At 40.4% G+C, this 19437-nt stretch overlaps 2 protein-coding genes across 6 annotated transcripts in view; both read right to left on the reverse strand.

Annotated features, from left to right (window-relative positions):
- Nucleotides 1-1903: 1903 nt before the first annotated feature.
- phaf1 (phagosome assembly factor 1) lies at nucleotides 1904-12777 on the reverse strand. 2 transcript variants are annotated; one of them, XM_080475416.1, is made up of 16 exons: nucleotides 11510-12777; nucleotides 11268-11350; nucleotides 10312-10395; nucleotides 10178-10221; nucleotides 9698-9777; nucleotides 9484-9578; nucleotides 7686-7750; nucleotides 6514-6626; nucleotides 6272-6405; nucleotides 5482-5565; nucleotides 5024-5106; nucleotides 4875-4918; nucleotides 4736-4785; nucleotides 3766-3824; nucleotides 3518-3590; nucleotides 1904-2790 (listed from the first exon to the last, which is right to left on the reverse strand). In XM_080475416.1, exons 1-16 carry the CDS (start codon nucleotides 11571-11573, stop codon nucleotides 2695-2697), a joined length of 1251 nt encoding a protein of 416 aa, XP_080331542.1. In that variant the 5' UTR covers nucleotides 11574-12777; the 3' UTR covers nucleotides 1904-2694. The 2 variants fall into 2 exon arrangements, with proteins under 2 accessions (XP_080331542.1, XP_080331541.1); XM_080475415.1 differs by having other exon boundaries at nucleotides 7686-7783; nucleotides 11510-12775.
- Nucleotides 12778-16598: 3821 nt separating this feature from the next.
- The window catches only part of cbfb (core-binding factor subunit beta), a 37355-nt gene continuing 34516 nt past the window's right edge, over nucleotides 16599-19437 (reverse strand). For 2 of the 4 annotated variants that reach the window (XM_080475955.1, XM_080475953.1), the window contains one exon: nucleotides 16599-19019. Coding sequence is in view for 2 of the 4 variants with exons in the window: in XM_080475953.1 (XP_080332079.1) it covers nucleotides 18948-19019 (72 nt within the window). In the remaining 2 variants the exon portion in view is untranslated. The remainder of the gene's footprint in view (nucleotides 19020-19437) is intronic. The other 2 variants (XM_080475956.1, XM_080475954.1) reach the window with 2 other exon arrangements.

Below are 19437 nucleotides of genomic sequence, written 5' to 3' on the forward strand. Positions count from 1 at the left end.
TGTTTGTGTTTATGATGACTTGAAACTGCTTAATTAAAATGTGCAGTTTAGAGGCTTTCTACTCAGACGAGGCAACTCACACAAACTAATCCTCATATTTTGATGCAGTTTTGCGCATAAAAAAACGAACAAACAATGGATTTAGTCAGTTTGGATGATTGACTTAAAAAAACAAACAAAAAACAAAACAAACATATGACATGAGAACAAGTTTCAAAGCCAGAACAAATTCAAATGATGTAATTTTCTGACAGCAGATTAAACAAAATAAGCCAAAAAAAAAAAAACCCACAACAATTTTTATGTGTCAAATGAAGACCAATGTGTGTGTCATCAGGTGTACGGGCCCCGACTTCTACCCTGAAGCTTCCACACACGTTGACACAAACAATCAAATTCCTCCAGTATGACGAGAAAAAAACAACAACAACCTAATATAAAAACAAACGTCACTTATATGAAGGAACAATAAAAGAGATTATGTGTATTAAAACTAAGAGTTTAGTAATTAAAAATAAAATTATGTAAATTCACACATGGAAGGAAGGGGAAAGCGGTGCAAACTGCAGTTACGCTAAAAGGAATGATTCCCCCCCCCTTTTTTTTTTAAATGGGTTTGAATTCAAATGGACGAAATCCACAAAGAAACAATGGTAATTCACTAAATTACAGCTCAACTGACAGCAGTAACTGCTGCACACAGGCCGCCGTCCTGTTGTTAATTTGCACCCAGCAGAAAAGAAATGCGGGCAGCAGATGTGCGAGAGCGGGTTTAAAGTCAGCCTCTCAAGCTCTTCAATCGCGGTCACAGAGACCAGGAGCTGCATTGTAGCGGCTCTATCGAAGCAACGACATTAGTGTGCAATTTGAAATCAAAGATGCAACAGAAAGGAGATCTCTCCCTCTGTGGGACGAGTCCAGACGAGGATTAACGTCGACAGTTTTAGCGGATCAAACGAAAACATCCCGAAACGTCTTTGGCTATAGCTTTTGGCAATGTGACAGACAAACCATACGCGGATGAAAATGCGGAGAACGTTGAAACAGAGACGACGCGACTGCAAACGCCACGATGAGGAACTCTTGTGTCTCCAAGCGTCTGGATAAAACGCACTCGTCCACACACACACACACACGTACATAACACTACCTCTCCAAATATTCGCAGAGATTCGGGCACAGTTCAACAATCAATTAAAAGATGTGTATTAGTGCAAATGTGTAAAAAAAAAAGTACACAAAGAAACTGCCATGATGTGAACAAAACAGAGCCAAAAGAAAAAGAAAGATGTGTGCCAAGTCTATGCCCGTTCACAACACGCAGGAAGGTTTTTACCGAAGCAGAGCAGGACGCCACTTTGTGCTTTGTAGGAAGTTTCCCCTCGGTCCAAATCAAAGTCGGACAAGTTCATGCAAACTCTCGTCTCATGCCTGCGACCCGTTTGTCCCTCGCATCGAGGCTGAAGAAGATAAACCAGCTCTCGCCTGTTTAGCAATACAAGCATGTGTGTGGGTGTGTGTGTGTGTGTGTGTGTGTGTGTGTGTGTGCACTTGAATGAAAGTCTATTGAAATTGAAACAAATCAGCAGCCTAAAACATGCAGATGCTTCTACGCGGTGAGGGAGACGGAGGATGTGGACTTCCAGAGCTGCAGGAGGTCGCAGCCGTTAGAAGTGTGCATGAAGTGTGAGGGACCAGTGAGGACGATAAAAGACTGAGGGGAGGAGACGTTTAAAGAGGCTTCACATCTGGTCGGACTGGCCTGGCCATCGAGCGTTTGACGATCTGGATCCGCATCATCTCTCCGAACCCCGAGTGCGACAGTCTCTCCTCTTGCGTGATAAAAATCTGGATTCTTGGGTGTTTGTTTATTTTTTATTTTTTTTCCTGGTTTCTTTTTTTTCTCCAGTGGCTCCTGCTTGGCCTGGGCTGGTGCAGCTGTTTTTTTTTTTTTTGTTAATTTATGGATTATCGGGTCCGGGTTCTGAACGAAGCCAGCTGGATGTGGTTCTTGAAGCCGAAGGCAGGAAGACAGGCGGCACAGTTCGGGGCTGGCAGTGTGGTTTCAGTTTATGAGAGCACGATGGGTTGAACAAGAGGTTTGTTTCACGACTAAGACCACATTAGTTTTTCCACAGTGGCCACATCTACTTTGACGTACAAGTCAGGAAATCTGCAGCGGATGATTATAAACACTAGTTGCCTCACCACTACATCATCATCATCATCATCATCATGACGTTATCCGATTGTTGTAATTGTGCCATCCTTTTTGTTTTCTGTGGCAGGAAGCAGTCTCGGGATGGAGATGGTTGAGCTCAAACAGAACGCAGGTTTTCATTCACTGCGTCAGACTGCAGCGACATGACGACAGTCCCACTAACCACAATGACACTCCGTCGGTCTATCTCAACACTCCAGCACTTGCAACCACGTCATTAGATTCTTTGCGTCCGGGGATGGACCCAGTTGAGATGACGGAGCGAGCCGGGCATATTTGATTGGAAGAAAAAGTCTGAATACCCACCGGGAAGAGTTGATGACAGCGCGGTCATGACTGAGTGAGCAACATATGAGCTGGGCGCAACTTTGTTCGGTTCTGCTCGGTTACCGGTCTGGATTAGAAATTCAGTCAGTAGAAAGATGAGATTGAGGACAAGCCAGAGACGTGGGACGTGGTTCTGGTTTACTTGTTCAGTGGGAGCTGCTGCTGGACTCGGGTCGGGCTTGGCTGGCGGCCCGCGGGGCGCCGTAGAGGGTCACCGATGCTATGTGGTTATTCTGCATCACCTGGTGGGAAAGAAAGCAGACGGTGAAAACGGTGCAGGGGGGCGACAGGGGGGGCCGTCGCTTCTCAATGGGGCTCCTCTCCTAATTCTGAAATGGGAATCATTTCAAAGTCAAAAGTTAAAATGACTTATGAAAAGACACATTTATAAAACTGAAGTTTAATAGCTGCAGACAATAAATTAATTATTATTCCAAACATGTAAAAATAGAAGAAAGAAACAAGTAAAAAAGAAAAACATAAATATGGGTAAAGCAAAATAAATGAATACATAAATCAAAAAAAAGAGAAAAAAGTACATTAACAATTTTTAAAAACAAACAATGCATAAAGACTAAGTCAGAAACCGAATTTTAAATTTACGGTATAAGCTATTATGCTTTTTAGTTTGTTTGAGAAACAATGAAGTTAGTAAATGTACAAACTAGAAATAACGTCCGCTTGAAATCATAACAGATTAACACGATGAATTCATTGTGTAATATTCTTCTATTCATTTATTTCACGTGACCTTTAAGAAGATGCAAGTCAATTTGTACCTGCAGTTCAGAAGCATGTTGTACGACACAAGGTCCATTAAAAAACATGAATCAATCTCTGCCAATGCTTTGAAGATATTTTGGAAACTCCTTTACCAATCCTGACGGCACTTGGCCACAGCCCAATGGGAAAGGGGCTGAAACACACCTGATACAGGTCTACTGTGACCGAGAGAGAAAACCAGCCCACCTCAAAGATCATCCTCTGCAGTCCGAAGCAGAAGGTGGAGCCGAAGGGGTTTGTGTTATTGGCTGATGAAGACCTGATGAAACACAAACAACTGATAATCTCAGACTACACTGTCCGCTTTGCATAAAATCCATGGGATTTAAGTTTATACGAAGACACAAATATGTGTGGGGTACTTCTGAAATAGAGGCGAGCTCTTATGGTGGCCGTGTACTACACCTGTAAAGTCATTTGTGTATTTTCCTTACCTGTGGAGCACTACAGGTTTTTCCATTGGGTGACCCAGCAGTTCTTGAATCTGATCCCACTGAGGAAAAAAGCCCCACAAATGTTAAACAACTCGAACGCAGGCATTCCTCAGAGAAGATACACAAGTTCAATGATCCACTAGAAACATTACAAATTTGCATATCAACCTGCGAAAGTACTGAACGGCTGTATTCGTTACGGTTTTAGAATCTTTCAGAAGATAAGAATTTCCCTACATATATTCCAAAGCCTCTGCTACCCCGAGCAGCTCATGAGTATTAAACTAGGACGTGGGAAGAGGAAGCCTCGAGCACACACGTTCAATGGGCTGCAACTGTTACCACTGGCGAAGATGAGATGCACTTTATGTAGAGCAACACTGTAAAATTTAGGAAAAATGATTTTTGAAATCCCTGTAAATAAGAGAAATGTGCCCTGTTCCATATTTTGAACAAGTATGCTAAAATAGTGACGAATGACTAGATGTGATTAACATTCATTACATATCTTTAGAAATACCGCTTGTGTACTGCTTTACTGTTCACTATGTGTTGTAGATTATTTTCTGTTAAACCAGGTCAAACATAAAAAAACCCACATTGCTATAATTAGGAGAACTGTTGCATTGTGGAAACATATTTAAAAACAAATGCATCTGAAAGTGGCAAAAAAAAAAAAACAACCCTCAAATACAAACGATTCACAGATGTATACGCTGTATAGGCAGTTTGGGTAACTTATGGAAATAAGCACAGTTGAAGCAGCAATTTTGTGAAAAGCTTTGCTTAATAAAAAAATAAATAACAAAAGTTCCACACCCAACATCCTCCAAAAGTACTGAGTCCTAAACCAGAAGGTAAAAGTCATTGACAGAGATGAAGGGATCATGTTGGATCACTTCTGGCTGACCACAGGCCAGATTATGGATTTACAAAGCAAATGAAGGACTGAATTCCCTCCATAACAAACCTTGCTGTACGTAGTCAGGATGCAGTCCTCGGTCTGAGAATCAGCTCCCTCTGAAGAGCACGGAGGAAGAGGCATTAGAACAAAACCAGACCTTTGCATCTTTCCTGATAAGAGTTGGTGAAAGAAAAACCAATCTCACCTTTTTTGATGACGAGAGGAATTTTAAAGTCGCAGCGATGATATCTGCAGCGAGAGGTGGAACAGTCAGAAGAGATAATACAGATGGTAATTTATCAGCGAGGATGGAGAACGACAGAAGAACAGAGTGAACTCGTGAAAAGTAATTACATATTGAAGTTGTAATGTCCAGGGTAGTTTGTATGGAGGACAAATTTCTTAACCAGGTGAGTTGTCGAATCGAAGAGAATGTCCTAAACAACCAAACAAAAAAACACAATGAATCAGAAAAGTACATAATAATTTACAACATTTCTGCATCAGGACAGGTTTATCAACTTTTGTTGACTTTTTTTTAAATCCTGCCTGCTGCTTCCACCAGTGCTAAATGTCTATTTATTGTGTTTACTCAATTATTTTATCATCTACGCTGAGACCAGAGGACGATATTTTGCACTTCCACGTTTTTTGTAGGAAGAACAACAATGTGAACCGCAGACACGCCTCAACCCGTCGTATCCACTGCCAACAACACCGGGACACTAAATGCAGATAAACATCCCAATAGAATACACAGAAGTTTCTTTCTAAAGAGACTTTCTAAACAAGCTCAGGACGAGTGTACGTACCACTCCGAGGGTGAAATAGTTGAAGAAGTAGTCGTTGCATTTAGAAGGAACCTGCTTGTGAGGCGATGGAGAGTGGATCTTCATCTGAAACACCCGATGAGAACTTTGAGTTACACAGCTTATTTTCTATTTGACCTCATCAGGACAAATTGAATTTGAGGAAACTGTACAAACAAAATGAGGATATTTAAACATTTTGGTCCAAAACTTAGAAGTAATTCTTACGACTTGAAGACGAGAATAAAGAATAATAAAAGAAGACAAGAACAATTAAGGAAAAGGGGGGAAAATGAGGCGGAAAAAGACAACGAAGAAAAGGAGGAAGCGGAAAAACACAAGGAGGAATTAAAAGACAAAAGACAAACAAGAAAATGGTGAAAAAGAGATGGCAGAGGGAGAAGAGGAACAAAAGGAGGAAGACAAGACTGAAAGAGACGAAAAAGATCATGAGGAAAATGAAAAAGATGAGGAAGAGTAGGAAAGAAAGAGGATAAAAAAGAAGCTGAAGAAGAAAAAGATTAATTGGAAAAGAAAGGAGAGGAGAAGGAAGATTATGAAGCCAAAAAGAAAGAAGAGGAAGATGAAAAACAAGAGGAAAGTGAGGAAGAGTAGCAAGAGATGACAAATATGAGGAAGGAGTTGAAGGAGGAGGAAGAAGATGTGGAAATGGAGGAAGACGAAGAAAGAAGGAGATGAAAAAGAAGATGATACAACTGAAGACGAAGAAGAGAAAGAGGACAAAGTACGAGTAAAGAAGGTTGATATCAACGAAGCGACTCGGAGTTCATACCTTGTCCTCTGACTTGTAGAAGACCTTGTGTGGTGATCCCAGAGCGCCGAGAACGTCCTGACACGAATCTCCAAAGTAGATGTTCCTCTCTAAAGACTTGACTTTAGCGTCAGCCATCACCCCGAGACCGCCGCCTGGAGCGAGTGTTTAGAGACACGATGAGACGAAGTGGCATGACAGGACTGCCGTGCAGCTGCAGGGAAAACACTGGAAAATGTGTGGTCACCGAGGTGCGAGTTTACCTGCAGTGAGGAGGCGGAGTCTGAGCCCCAGCGGTCCGGCCTTATCTCTCAGGACGTCCACACACTCTGCATAGATGTTGCCAAGGAAACAAGCCAACGGCATCGCAGGAGCTCTAAAGGACAGACACGAGAGCGCGCTCTGAGCTGGTGACGTGTCGGTGAACGCATTCATAGGACAATTCAGAAGGTATTAAACATGCAGCCTGCGGGTTATTAACTCCTCCAGAGTGGCCAATCCAGCCCAGAAAAAAATGTTCAGTCCAGACCTTTGCACTGGCTTCCTGTCATTTAAAAAAAAAAAAAAAAAAAGGATTTCAAAGTAGTACTACTGGATCGTCTGGCAATGAAACACATCTCGGATCATTTATGTTACAAGTCATCCTGACCTCTCACGTCATCCGTGTCAAAACCTGCTTTCTGTTCCCAGGGTCAGAAGCTGCTTTCAGTTTTCACGCACAAAATATTTGGAAGAAACTAAAGCCCAGTTCTGACTCAGACTGAAGATCTTTCCAGTGAAGACGTGATTTATCTTATGTTGCACTGTAACTCTTGTACTTTCAAGTTCTTCTTCTTAAGGCTTTTCTCTAATTGCTTTGATATTACAGATTCTATTGTGTGTATTTATTTTTTAATCTTTACTTTGAATTGCTGTTGTTGCTAAAATCTGCTGTACAAACGAAGCTGTCTTGAATAAACTGCAATTTTGCAATTAAAAGTAACAGCTGTATACAACTTCTTCATGGGTGGCTGTAGTTCCAGTATTTTTGTTTTTTTTCCCGATACACACACAGATCCACCTCTGGGCTCCTTAAAACTGTACGGACCAAGCCGCTGCCTCTAATTGTGCCTCCTTCTCATTATGAACATTAGTGCCACCTCTGCACTCTACATTTCTTGGTAGTCTGTACATTTAATACAGCGCTCTCTGGTGGATGTAGTTTTCACACCCAGACATAGCATTTCCATCAAAGCCAGAGTTTCTATTCAAACATTCATGAAGTCTACAGAAATCCTGCATCCTGAGAAGTGTTTTCTAGCAAAAAAAAACTGAAGGAAACTTTACACATTTTCTGCTCTCACTTCACCAGTCATGCGCCATGTTGGGATGAAATTGGACTGTATGTGGCCTGAATAAAGACCGACAGAAGGGCTTTCCTGTGGTCATGAGGTACCTTGTATCCTGCAGGTTGTTGCCCGTGTAGATATGCATCCTCCTCACCATGGCCCCATGTGGAATCTGCAGGGAGGCCAAACCCACGGCAAAGTTAGGCTGCCAAGGCAAAACAGCTTGCACTAGTATTCACAAGAGATTTGTACATCAACATTTATACTACAAACGTACACACAAAGAAGGGACGGGTGATGAATGTGGCTCAAACACTCACACTGAGCTAAATACCTGTTTCTTGTGGGGAGAAACTCTCCCCAGTTTTCACTGATTGGGCGACAGTGTTTTTCAATCTAACAACTCAGGTGTCTTTTTAGATTACAAGTGTTAATATGAGAAAACCAATATTCAAGCAAAACTCAGTGTGACTCAGCAGGGCGTACGCTATTTTTTATTTATTTTTTTTAACATGAGTCACTCTGATATTATCCTGAAGTGGAGGCTTGCAGGTTATTTCCCAATTCACAGAAAACTAAACCACAAAACAGCACAGATCAGAACAGCAAAGTCATTTTCTAACATATGATGATTCGGCTTCAATATTATTAAATTTTAGTTTGGCTACATGCACCAAAAGAAAAGTGTTTTCCTTCAATCAGAATTACAATTTAAAGCTGGAGACACTTTCCAATGTTGTAGCGCTTTCAAAATTACTTGATTGTCGAAAACAAACAAGTCGGACCTCACTGAATTAAGCTTGTGAATGAAGGCATCAACTACAGCAACTATTCATCTTTCTAACAGCGAGGCCACAACCAACAAGTTTTACTCAATTAGGCTTCTTATAAATTTACATGTTTTGTCTGATAGAGGTGATTCAAATAGTAAAATGTATTATTTACACACAAGTAAGAGGAGTAAAGATATTCCCACAAGCATATACACCAGAAGTAAGGAAGTTGTGTTGCATGCACACCAAGTTAAAGAGCCACAGGCTGCAGAATCAACAAATAAGCAAAAACTAAATTGTAAATTTTACTCCCAAGGGATGTTTCTTTTGGTATGTGTCATGAGGAAGTTCATATCAACCTAACTTAAGCAGCAAAAAGTAAGAAAAGTCGTGTTCGGTAGACTATTTGTTTGTTGTAACGAAGCTTCCTGGCAATAAATGTTATTCCAATTAAAAGACGTATTATTTCTTTTTCAAATGATGTAACTTTTCTGACTAACATGCAACTGTGGGAGGAGCAGCATAGCTGAGTATGTGACCTGACAATGGTAAAAAGCTTTTCCTTGCGGTTGACTCAGAAGATTTGATCATTTATCTTGTGTGCTGTTTACCTCATTGATAATCTGCAGAAAAGATGTATATGTAAATATGTTTCGAACATATTACAAAATGAAGCGGTCAGCATTTTACTTAGATAAGATACTACATAGTTGATTGAATTTCCTTCTCGAGTCACACAGGAATTACATGCACTGCATACTAAATGGTACGCACCCCGAGAGATAAACGTCATAAGCATTTTTTACATGTCAGCAAAATGGCTTATTTGCAGTTCTTACTGAGATTACCTTTCATGAATTTACCTATAATGTAAACATGCATGTAATATACTGCACAGTTTACACTTTGTTTGGGAGTGTAATGGACTGCCTGAAAACCTTGAGTTGCGCCCATCTATCATCATAAATGTTCGACGACGCAAACACATCGCTTGACCTCAGACTGTCTGCATGAAGTATAATCACTTAAAGCACAAGGTCGGCCTCGTTTCTCAGCGGGGCGAAATTAAAAAAAAAAAAAAAAAGAGTCGTCTCAGCTCTTCTACAACCGGCTGACGGGTAAATCTTCTCACCTCGTATTTCGGAGCTTCGTTCCATGAGTCTAGTTGAAAGGAGAAGGACAGTCCTCGAAAGTTGAGATGGAACAACTGTTCTGCAGCATTGTAAACTGGACAGAGAGGAATGGAAAAAAAACCCAACAATAATTCATAAAAGTGAGAAAAACTACATTAAAAGTACAGGTTTGATTGAGAGCACAATCGTAGCGAATGTATTTTTGTAAAGTACCTCCGGGGTGCGTAGCTCCAAATGATTGGTCTATTTGCTCTATTGTAGGCGCAATAGCCTGAGAGTTGAAATGGACTCCACTGAAACAAAGTACACACACACACACACACACAGTCAATGGTAATTCAATAAACATTCACACGGCCTGTGCAGCATCACTTGAGGAGCTATTGGTGGTGATGTGAAACAGATTCCACTGAAAGAAAGAAATCATGAACACATATTATAGGAAACAATAACGGAGGGAGACTCAATTAGTGTGACTTCATTCACTAAGTAGCTGCAGGCCTGTCTGTGAGGAGCGATGACTTCAGGCTGGAAGTGGGCTCTGTGGCAACATTAAACGAGCAGCACATAATGGGCATGCTGCACAATGTCCATCCAACATATAGAAGTTGCTGGATAACAATCTAAACACAAATATTATGGGCTGATGCAATACGTGTGTGCAACGCTTAAGGATCTCGTAATTCAACTCACCAGTATTTCAACTTGACTTTGCTCAGGTCATACACTTCAATCACCTGTCACACACAGAGAGATGAATGACAAGCGTCAGTGAGGCCAGGGGAGTCTCAAGTCCTCGCTAATTATTTAGAGTGAAGGATTTTCACCTTGAGTCTCTGATTTGTGGCATCAAACAGCAGTTTAATCCCATCCTGAGTCAGGTTTAGTATGAGGTCATGGCTGAGTGGCGTCTGCAAAGGGGGGTGGTAACACAAAGTAATTAACACCGAGAGGCAAGTGGGATGTGGACAGGCAGGTAGACAAACAGTCCTTGGGTCAACTTTAAACCAGAGTCACAGTGGGTCAGAGGGAACCGCCCCATATCGATGTTTTCATAGCATTGTTTGTCGACTCTGCTCCCAGAGAGCTGTGTTTTTATGTCTCCCAGCTCCAACATACCTGAATCAAACCAATAAAGGATTCATTTCACCCCGAAGTATGGAGCAGTGAAACATTAAAAAAAAAAAAAAAAAACATACTCTAAAGTAGCCCCACAGGACTGCGGTTAAACATCACTTGTTTAGTATTAGTGAACCATGGGCAGGGGGATTAAAACGGGTACAAATTTGCTTCCTTAACCTCAAGGCCACCACTGCTCAGTGTTTTCCAGCTATCTAACAATGTCGAATAACAAGTAGGGCCTGACCGACACTGGAGTTACAACACTGGTCCAATGTGAGATCGGCATTCAGGCTAATATTAACACACTTAGATACATTTACAATACAAGGTCTAAAAAAAACCCCCAAAAAACCCAAATAGTTCAAAAGCCAACTTTTCAGTGCTCTCTGGTGGATCAATTATGTAATAACAATGCTGTCTCTGAATGATCTGAAATGTACTGCGTGTTCTTCTTTTGTAAAAGTGAACGTACTTATAAGGTATAATTTAACAAAATTCACTGCCAACATACAAATATTTGAGATTGTAAAACAATTGGGATTCACAGCTGCACAGGAAGAAGGTGAAAAAAATACCTGTAATGCAGCCCACAATGGGATTCTCATGCAAGCTGGGGTTTTTTTTTTTGGTTGAAAAATAAGCAGATGTTTGGCCAGCTTACCTGTTCACTATATAGCACCTGGACATTTTTGATGATGCGGCAGTGTTTCTGAAGGATAGAGATAGCCTGGGAAAATGGCATCCCTGGGAACAAAGATACACAAAAAACACATTTTGAGAAAAACAACTCTTGCATGACAAAAATGAGCATTCAAGGAAGATAAAAAAAAAAAAGGTTTTTACATTTCAACATCTCCCTCCTACAAATTCAAACTTGTGAAGTGTTGTTTGCTCAATACCCACCTAAGGCAAATTCCCATTGCTCATTTCCTAGTGATCTCTCAGGCACCACCTCAAGATCCAGCATTGGCAAGTAGTGGGGGGCAGCTCACCTCACCTCAAGACACGATGGGACCCTCTGAGGGACCCTGTTACTCTCTCTGCTCCGCTCTACCTGATCACAGCACTGTCTCACACTACAGCCAGAGTTGCCTACTTTAATTCATAACTAAATCCAAATGTTTTTCCCCCAAAGCTCCACAAATACATGAGCCTGAGCATTAAACAATAACAAGAGTACTTGTTCTTATCTCATGTCACACGTCCTTGACATTGAAACTGTGGAAAAAGATGGTCGTCGAGTATGAAGCAGTGGATGTTAAAAAAAATAAATTTACGTCCTCGGGGTATGTCTGCTTTATGTTTACACTCGTTTTAATAACAATACAAATAACAAATGAAAAATGTGACTGCTCGTTCACAAACAAATTACGCAACCTGAACCGCAACAAGGCCAGCTGTCACTCAGTCCTGCGGCTCGTTTGCGTCGCTTAAAATATCACGATGGACGAAAAATAACACAAAATCGGCCAATTCAAGAGTGCCACGATCCGACGGATGCGCCAAACTTGCCAAACTGCCTGAAATGTCTCCGACAGGCTTCGGTTCAATACCTGAACATTGTTACAGTGACGCGTCTCGGTTTATTCCAACAGCGCTCCTGATCCAGTGGCAAAAAAGCGAAAAAAACAAAATCAATTGATTTCCTTCAAGCACGTCTGTTTTCCACCATTATGCGTCTTATCGGTGACAGCCGGGCGGTTACGAAAGCATCAAATCTTCACAACAACAGTTTTCTGTGCGCTCCGCGCTAACGTTAGCGGACGAGCTAGCTGCCCAGTGTACGCGTACTGGCGATTAAGTATAAATATAAATAACGTGTATGCACAACGGAGAATCAAAATCTAAATTTCAAGACAACAAGGATTAATGTCTCGGTTCGGACTGTGTGGACACATAAACAAAGAAAGCACGCCGAGCCGTCGGCTGTCTCCGCAGCTAGCTGCTCCTCCGCCGCTGCGGCGCAAATTCTTCAAGCGGGGGATGAGACGCGTCCCCCGGTTAACTCATCCGCCGCTGAATGCCCACCGTGTCCCCCACTGTCACGGCTTTAACGCGTCTCTTGTGTCGGCAGCGGATGAGAGCAACACGGTGGTCCGAACAACAGCAACTTCAGGCATCAACAACAGCCAGCGGGATCAGCTGATAACTCAACTTCCTGTCTGCGACGCAGCGGCGGCTGCCGACGTGATGACGTCACGACCAGCTGACAGCCTCATTTTTGAGAAAGATTAATGCTTTTTCTTTCTTTCTTTCTTTCTTTCTTTCTTTCTTTCTTTCTTTCTTTCTTTCTTTCTTTCTTTCTTTCGGCGGTGCGAATGGTATGAAATAGCTGGAACCAGCCCTAGTGCAACTTTGCCAACTGCTGTTGAACCCAAGTCTAGAACAAGGAGGGAAACAGTCATCAGGGACAAAAAAGCTGCTGCTACGAGAAAGAGGGAAACAATAATCAGGGGCGAGGAGCGCAGTGGGAAACAATGTTTCTATCTATCTTTCCCACAAGATAGATAGAATCAGCAGATGGCGGTAATGCAACTTTAGAAGAATGAGAAGAACAGAATTAATTCATGGCTGTAGCTGGAGGTGTCTCAAGTGTTAAATAACCTAAACAAATGAACAATGCAGTTTTAAAAGTATTGTATAATAATGTATCACAATTACATAGCGTGATTAAACAAAAACATACTATAGTAGTGTTGAAAACTGGTTGAAATTATTGATTTGATTGACAAAATATAAGGTGTATAACCTAAAAATAGTGTGCACCTTTTATAATAAAAGTGTATAATGCACACCCGGCGTAACATGCACGACACATACACCATACATAAAATGCGCACCACACCATGAGTTTAGGGGAAATTTGCCAGGAGAGCTCCAAGGGATGTACTTATTCCCTTTGTTTGATACATGCTTCCAAATCTAGCTCCTTAACTTAATTAATTAAAACTACTTCATCAGTAGACAAGACAAATAATTGTGTTTTTCAATAACTTGGGAGACGTTTTTGCAGTGAGTTGAGAGTGTTAATCACTTCTTCACTATATGGACCAACATATTGTTTATGAGATTAAAAAAACAAAAATCTCAAAAATGAATGATGATTGGCAGAGATACAGCATTTTGTGTGTATTGCAGTAATTCTATGAGTCACACCTGTGGTTTTTGTTCAAATCAAACCATTTGTAGTGAGAACGGCATAATTAGGAGCTATTTATAAGATGATAAGACAACTCACAGGAGAGCAGAGCAGATCTGGGAGAAAAGTGTGACGTGCACATTGACACAGTCACATGCATGTACGTACATCTTAAGACTAAATCAAACAAAAACAAACAATGGAATTATCACAAGTTTATTATGAAAAACAAAATTCCAACATTTTGAAGTGAATATCTCATATTTTAGATTTCTAAGAGGAAACAAGCCTAAACCTGAAACAGAAGGAGACACAGACAGTACACACACACATACAATCAGGAAGAACAAGTCAAGCCACTAAATGGTACATAACTGCATAAATAATTTAAACAAATAAGAAAAGAAACAGTTTCGGTCAAAAAAAAAGAAAAAAGGAAGTATTTCTGTTTTATGGTTTGCCTTAATGCCTGCATTAAGAAAACTGAGGGATGAACTCAATGTCAAATGTTGGCATGCCTTTTAATGTACACTATTTGGAGTTAGTTTTCTGAATTTAATTGGGGAAAAAAAAGACAAATCCCCAAATGAGTTATTATTCCAATCTGAGTTAAAAAAAACAACAACATAAAAACAACAACAACCAAATTTACAGGGTCAGATGAGGATGGGAGTTGAGGCATATTTCCACAAGACGAGCATTCTGTGTAAGAAGTAGACAAGTCTATAAAACGGTGCAAGTTGTAATGACTTGCCCACTAAAAATCAAAGCAGCCAACTGGGATTAAAACTTCACTAACATTTGAAGACCTTTACTGATTGTCCAACACAGAGTCTCGCTTCAAGCACCTCATACTAAGATGCTCCTGACATAATTTCTCATCGGGCCTCATATCAGATTGTATGAGCGGCACAATTATGGCACAACTATAGTTCAAAATTCAGACCGGTGCTCGAGGTGCATGCATAAGCCAAGACAAGTTTGTGATGTGAGAGGGCGTCGTCCTATCAGACAGGTAACGTCTGACCAATCTGCGTTCAGAATGGACACCGGCGCATGAGATCTGAGACAAAGCCAAATCCAAATCAAACTCGAGCCTCAAAGGAAGGTTGGAACAATACTAAATATCAACAGGTAAATATTTGTATTCATTTATCTGCAATTAATCAAGACCGGACCGGATATTTTTTGCCCATTCTTTAACCAGAAGCCGTCCTCAATGCAATTCCAACCTAAAACTGTTTTTACACGATGGGGATTACAGATTTTACCTGCTCTCATCACAAACATTTTCTGTGAACTCCAGCTTCATGAAAACATCAACCTCAATATCTGTAAGATTCAAACATCTGCAGCCGACCTGATATGAGCCTCAACAACCACGCTCCCTCTGTCTCTCTCCCCATTCGATTCACTCAGTACGACTGTTCCACATTTCAACTCTTCAACAACCCATCAAACAACATGAATCCACCACTTATTACTGTGCAGATTCCCTCTATATGTTGTCCACACACAATCTGCTTCTTAAAAGATCTGATCAGTTTCTTTTTTTTACATGCTGTTTCTCAAATCTCTGCAAAAACAAAACAAAACATGAATTTAGGGTGCCAATAAAGACATTACCCAATCTTCTCATATTGTCAGTAGATGTTTCATTGTTTCCTGAACTTCATTTTTTTGGGTGCAACTGCAAGGAAAACCATGGAAAAATCTCTTGAAATCAACATTTTTCATGTATTTTAACATATTTGACATATTAAGAATTTGTATTGTATATGATATAACTTAATTATTGTGTTGACTGTTTGTTCATATATATTTAATTTTTTTTATTCCCATTTCAAATTTTCTTTACACCATAACTTCTTGTCAAATGGCACAAAAACATTGTTCCCAATGTACAAAGACAAAGCCTTTTTTTATAGTTTATGTACAACTCAGTACAACTCTTAATAACTCAGATTGAAAAAAAAAAAGAAAAGGCATGGACTATGTCTTTTTTCTCATGATTGTAATAATTCTAATAATAAAACCATTGAATGCACTAAATATAAAAGACACTTGAAAAAGAAATAAGCTTCTAGTTGCAAAATATAAAAACATTTCTGATGCCTGACAAACAGGACTCGAGTCAGTCCACATTCGATGCATTTAACCCTGCAAGTGGACTGCCTCGAAAAGCAAAACATAACAAACAATAATATTAAAGTAACATGTGGAAAAAAGCGACATAAGTCCTCAAACCTCACAAATCTTTGGAGACATTTAGTCTTTTTAAAAACAAGAAATAGCCTAATGCTGCTGCTACTGGTTCATCACAAAGCTGAAATTTGGACAAAATCTAATAGATATACATAGGTGAGAAGTAATATAAAAAGTAAACATCATGACTTTCACACAAACACAATGATAAGATCACGAAACAGACAAAACATACCATTTCATTCCACTAGTGCTGTAACAGGAGATGGGATTGTACACGGCTTTTAGGCTTTTACACTCTTTTAATAATGAGGAATTTCTGGGTGATTCTGGAAAAGGGTGATTTTTATAACTAAACTGGATTTGTGGGATGGGCTGTACATCATTGTTTGACATAATATGAATATATCACAAATGTGTTTTTTTTTTTTAGTTTTTAAGCTTGTGATCTGGTTTTGAAAAGCGGCTGTGGCGGTTGGAGGAGTTCACCTTTCTCAGTACAGGAAAAAAGTCCCAGTTTTATACTTTGAAATGAAGGCCTGCACCCATTTACGATACCAGGGGTGTCAAACACATTTTAGTTCAGGTGTTACATGCAGAGCAATTTCGTCCTGAGTGAGTCGGACCGCTAAAATAATAACTTTAAACTTTAAAGTTTTTCTTTGTTGTGGCGCAGACTACACGTGATGAAACGGGCAACATTTTTTTTTTTTTACAAAAACCAAAGATTGACTAGGGAAAATGACGACGTTCTCAATATAAAGCCAATTTTAATGAAAAGTTCTGGTGCTAAATACAGTGAAATGTTCAAAAAATTTCTCCTATACCGGTTGCATTATGGGTATTTTTTACAAACTCACCCTGACAACATGGCTTGGTAGCTAGTTTGATAGCAACGAGGTAGATAGCTTTCATGGCAGCGTCACCGATATCTCAGCTCGGGTCTCAGTTGTTTTGCTATTTCTGCTACTCTTAAGAAATTTGGGAAAATGATCAATGTTTCCTTTGAAATGTTTATAATTTGCTTGGTGGTTTGGCGGGCCGGACTGGTTCTGGCTCACGGTCCTTTTGTTTGACACCCCTGTTCTAAACCTTTTCATCCAACTTAGAGCTGCAGTTAATCCTGGAGAGGTAACCTCAAATGCACGTGTTTGGATTTTGAGAGAAAAGCCGTGCTTTTTGCAAAGGGAGAGCATGAAACTCACTGCAGCCAAAGCAGCACAGAAGACTAATGGCGAGTCTTTATATATAGTTGGCGTCTTTCAAAACTTGTACTTGTGTTAAAGTGAAGCTTGAAAGTGCTGCAATGTTTTGATGCTCCTGCAGCCGTTCAAAAGCAACACGCACACGTTGCTTTTCTTCTTTGGAGAGAAACAAAAAAAAATCACAGGTGCCTTTGAGTGACATTTTGCAGGTAAACTACAGCCTCTGGGTGAAAGTGGAAGACGTGGGCTGCAGATGCTTTGCACCTTTGCACGCAGGCAACCGTTTTCACCTGATGACTTAGCTCTGGATCACCCAGTCATTCGTGACAGTGACGATAAATAGAAAAACAAAGAACGAAGGTCGGCCCGCGTTCGGTGTCATGCATGTAAAAAGAGAATCCATGTGGAGGACAAGACTGACTGTGTGTCCCATACTGCAAAACCCCTCAGAAGACAGAGGATGTTTGAATCGATCCCTGTTAAAACACCGCACCATCTCCACTGACTGATTTTTCTGAGGTTTTTAACTGATATTTTGAAAGATAATCAATTTATTGTACAGCAAACACTTCTTAAGCTGACAGTATGGCAAAAAAAAAAAAAAAAAAGTATCTGGGTTCTTCTCTCATATTCTAAACTACACACAAAAAGTAACCTGTTTGGTAGGTTATTTATTTACCTATTCTTCTTTTGCAACAAATCTTTAAAGTTTATAATTTAAAAAATGCCACATATTTACTGAACATGCATTTGTGGGATGAACAGCGAAGTAAAGTATGTTGGGTTGCACACATGAGAGTTGCTTTTTTCTCCAGTTTGGTGGATTAAATGAATCAAGTCTGAAGCGACAAAACATACTGGCACTTCATTAACTGATTGATTTAACAGACGGGAGCCTCAGCAGTGTGAAAGAGCCACACACCATGAACGTCAACACAACCCACATACCCAGCTCTGCTGCTCATCCCACAAATGCACGTTCCTTACAAATGGAAGTATTTAAAATGGACATAATCAGGCTTTCTAATGCTATTAGATTTATTGATAGAAAGCACCGTGAATGCAAAGAAATAATCTACTCAGTTTCTTTACTTTTTGTGTGTACGGCTAAAGTTTTGCCTCTTCTTTCATTCCCACGCTCGCTCTCCATGTCCGAACCCCCTATTTTTCCAGCAAAGTGAACATTGGTCTCAGAAAACAGCAGGTTTTAGGAAGCGACGTGGCCATAGTGGGCGTTAACATATGTGAAGTGCTCCACTGTATCTCCCTCATTAACCCCTCTGCCTCTTCCAGTTCCTCACTCCTGCCCCCATTAATGACGACCACGTCCCCTTACAGTCTCTCTCTATTTTCAACAACTTGTATTAATAGCAAAACATGTTTTGGTAATTGAAACCACCGCGACCCATTAAATGTTTTTAGACCTGAGCAAAAAATATCAACGATTTTTTTAAGTTTGACTGACTAATTCTGACTGAACTGTGAATATGTCACATGGTGTAAAATTAACCGCTCGTGTTGCTCACGCTTCTTTTAAATCTGGTGAATCAGTTTTTTGTTGTTTTTTTGTCCAGGTTGTTTGTGAGTTTTCTCCTTTTCCTTTAAGTTTCCATCCATTCCAGACGCCTCTGTTCTTGTACATTCAAATCTTTAAATTACAATGACTCTGTTTGGAACTATTTTTGAACAATTGGTCTACAGCTGCACTTGATTTTCTTCTTTTCCATCGGATCGTGTTAAAAGTGAAAGAAATGTGTTTTTTCCCCCCCATGTCTCTTCGTCCTCGTCTTCCTCAGCGCATCTTGTGCTCCACGTCAGTGTTGGCCATGTTTGAGCCAGGGCTGGGGTCCTGCTGTCGTCTGGACTGGGGAGACAGAGGGATGGAAGTGGAGGAAAGAGGGGAGGGAGGTGTGGAGGGCACGGTGAGGAGTGGATAGAAGGATAGACGGAAAGAGGACGAACAGTAAGAGAGGGATCAGAGAGAAAAGACAACAAATTAAGTATGGATTTACCAAATACAGATAGCTTCAGGGGTGTCAAACAAATCATAATTCAGGGGCCACATACACCCCAATTTCATCTTGAGTGTGCCGGACTGGTAAAATAGTGACAAAAGAACATTTATATTTTATTTTGAAATACAAACAATATATTTATAATCTACAAAATACAATATAATCCTCTCCTATGGCTGTTGCATTATGGGTGTTTTTACCCTGACAGCAGGGCTTTGAGGCTAGTTTGATAGCAAGGAGGGAGGAAGCTTTCGTGGCTGCATCACT

Source organism: Lipophrys pholis, assembly GCF_963383615.2.
Source record: "Lipophrys pholis genome assembly, chromosome: 11".
NCBI classification, from domain to species: Eukaryota; Metazoa; Chordata; class Actinopteri; order Blenniiformes; family Blenniidae; genus Lipophrys; species Lipophrys pholis.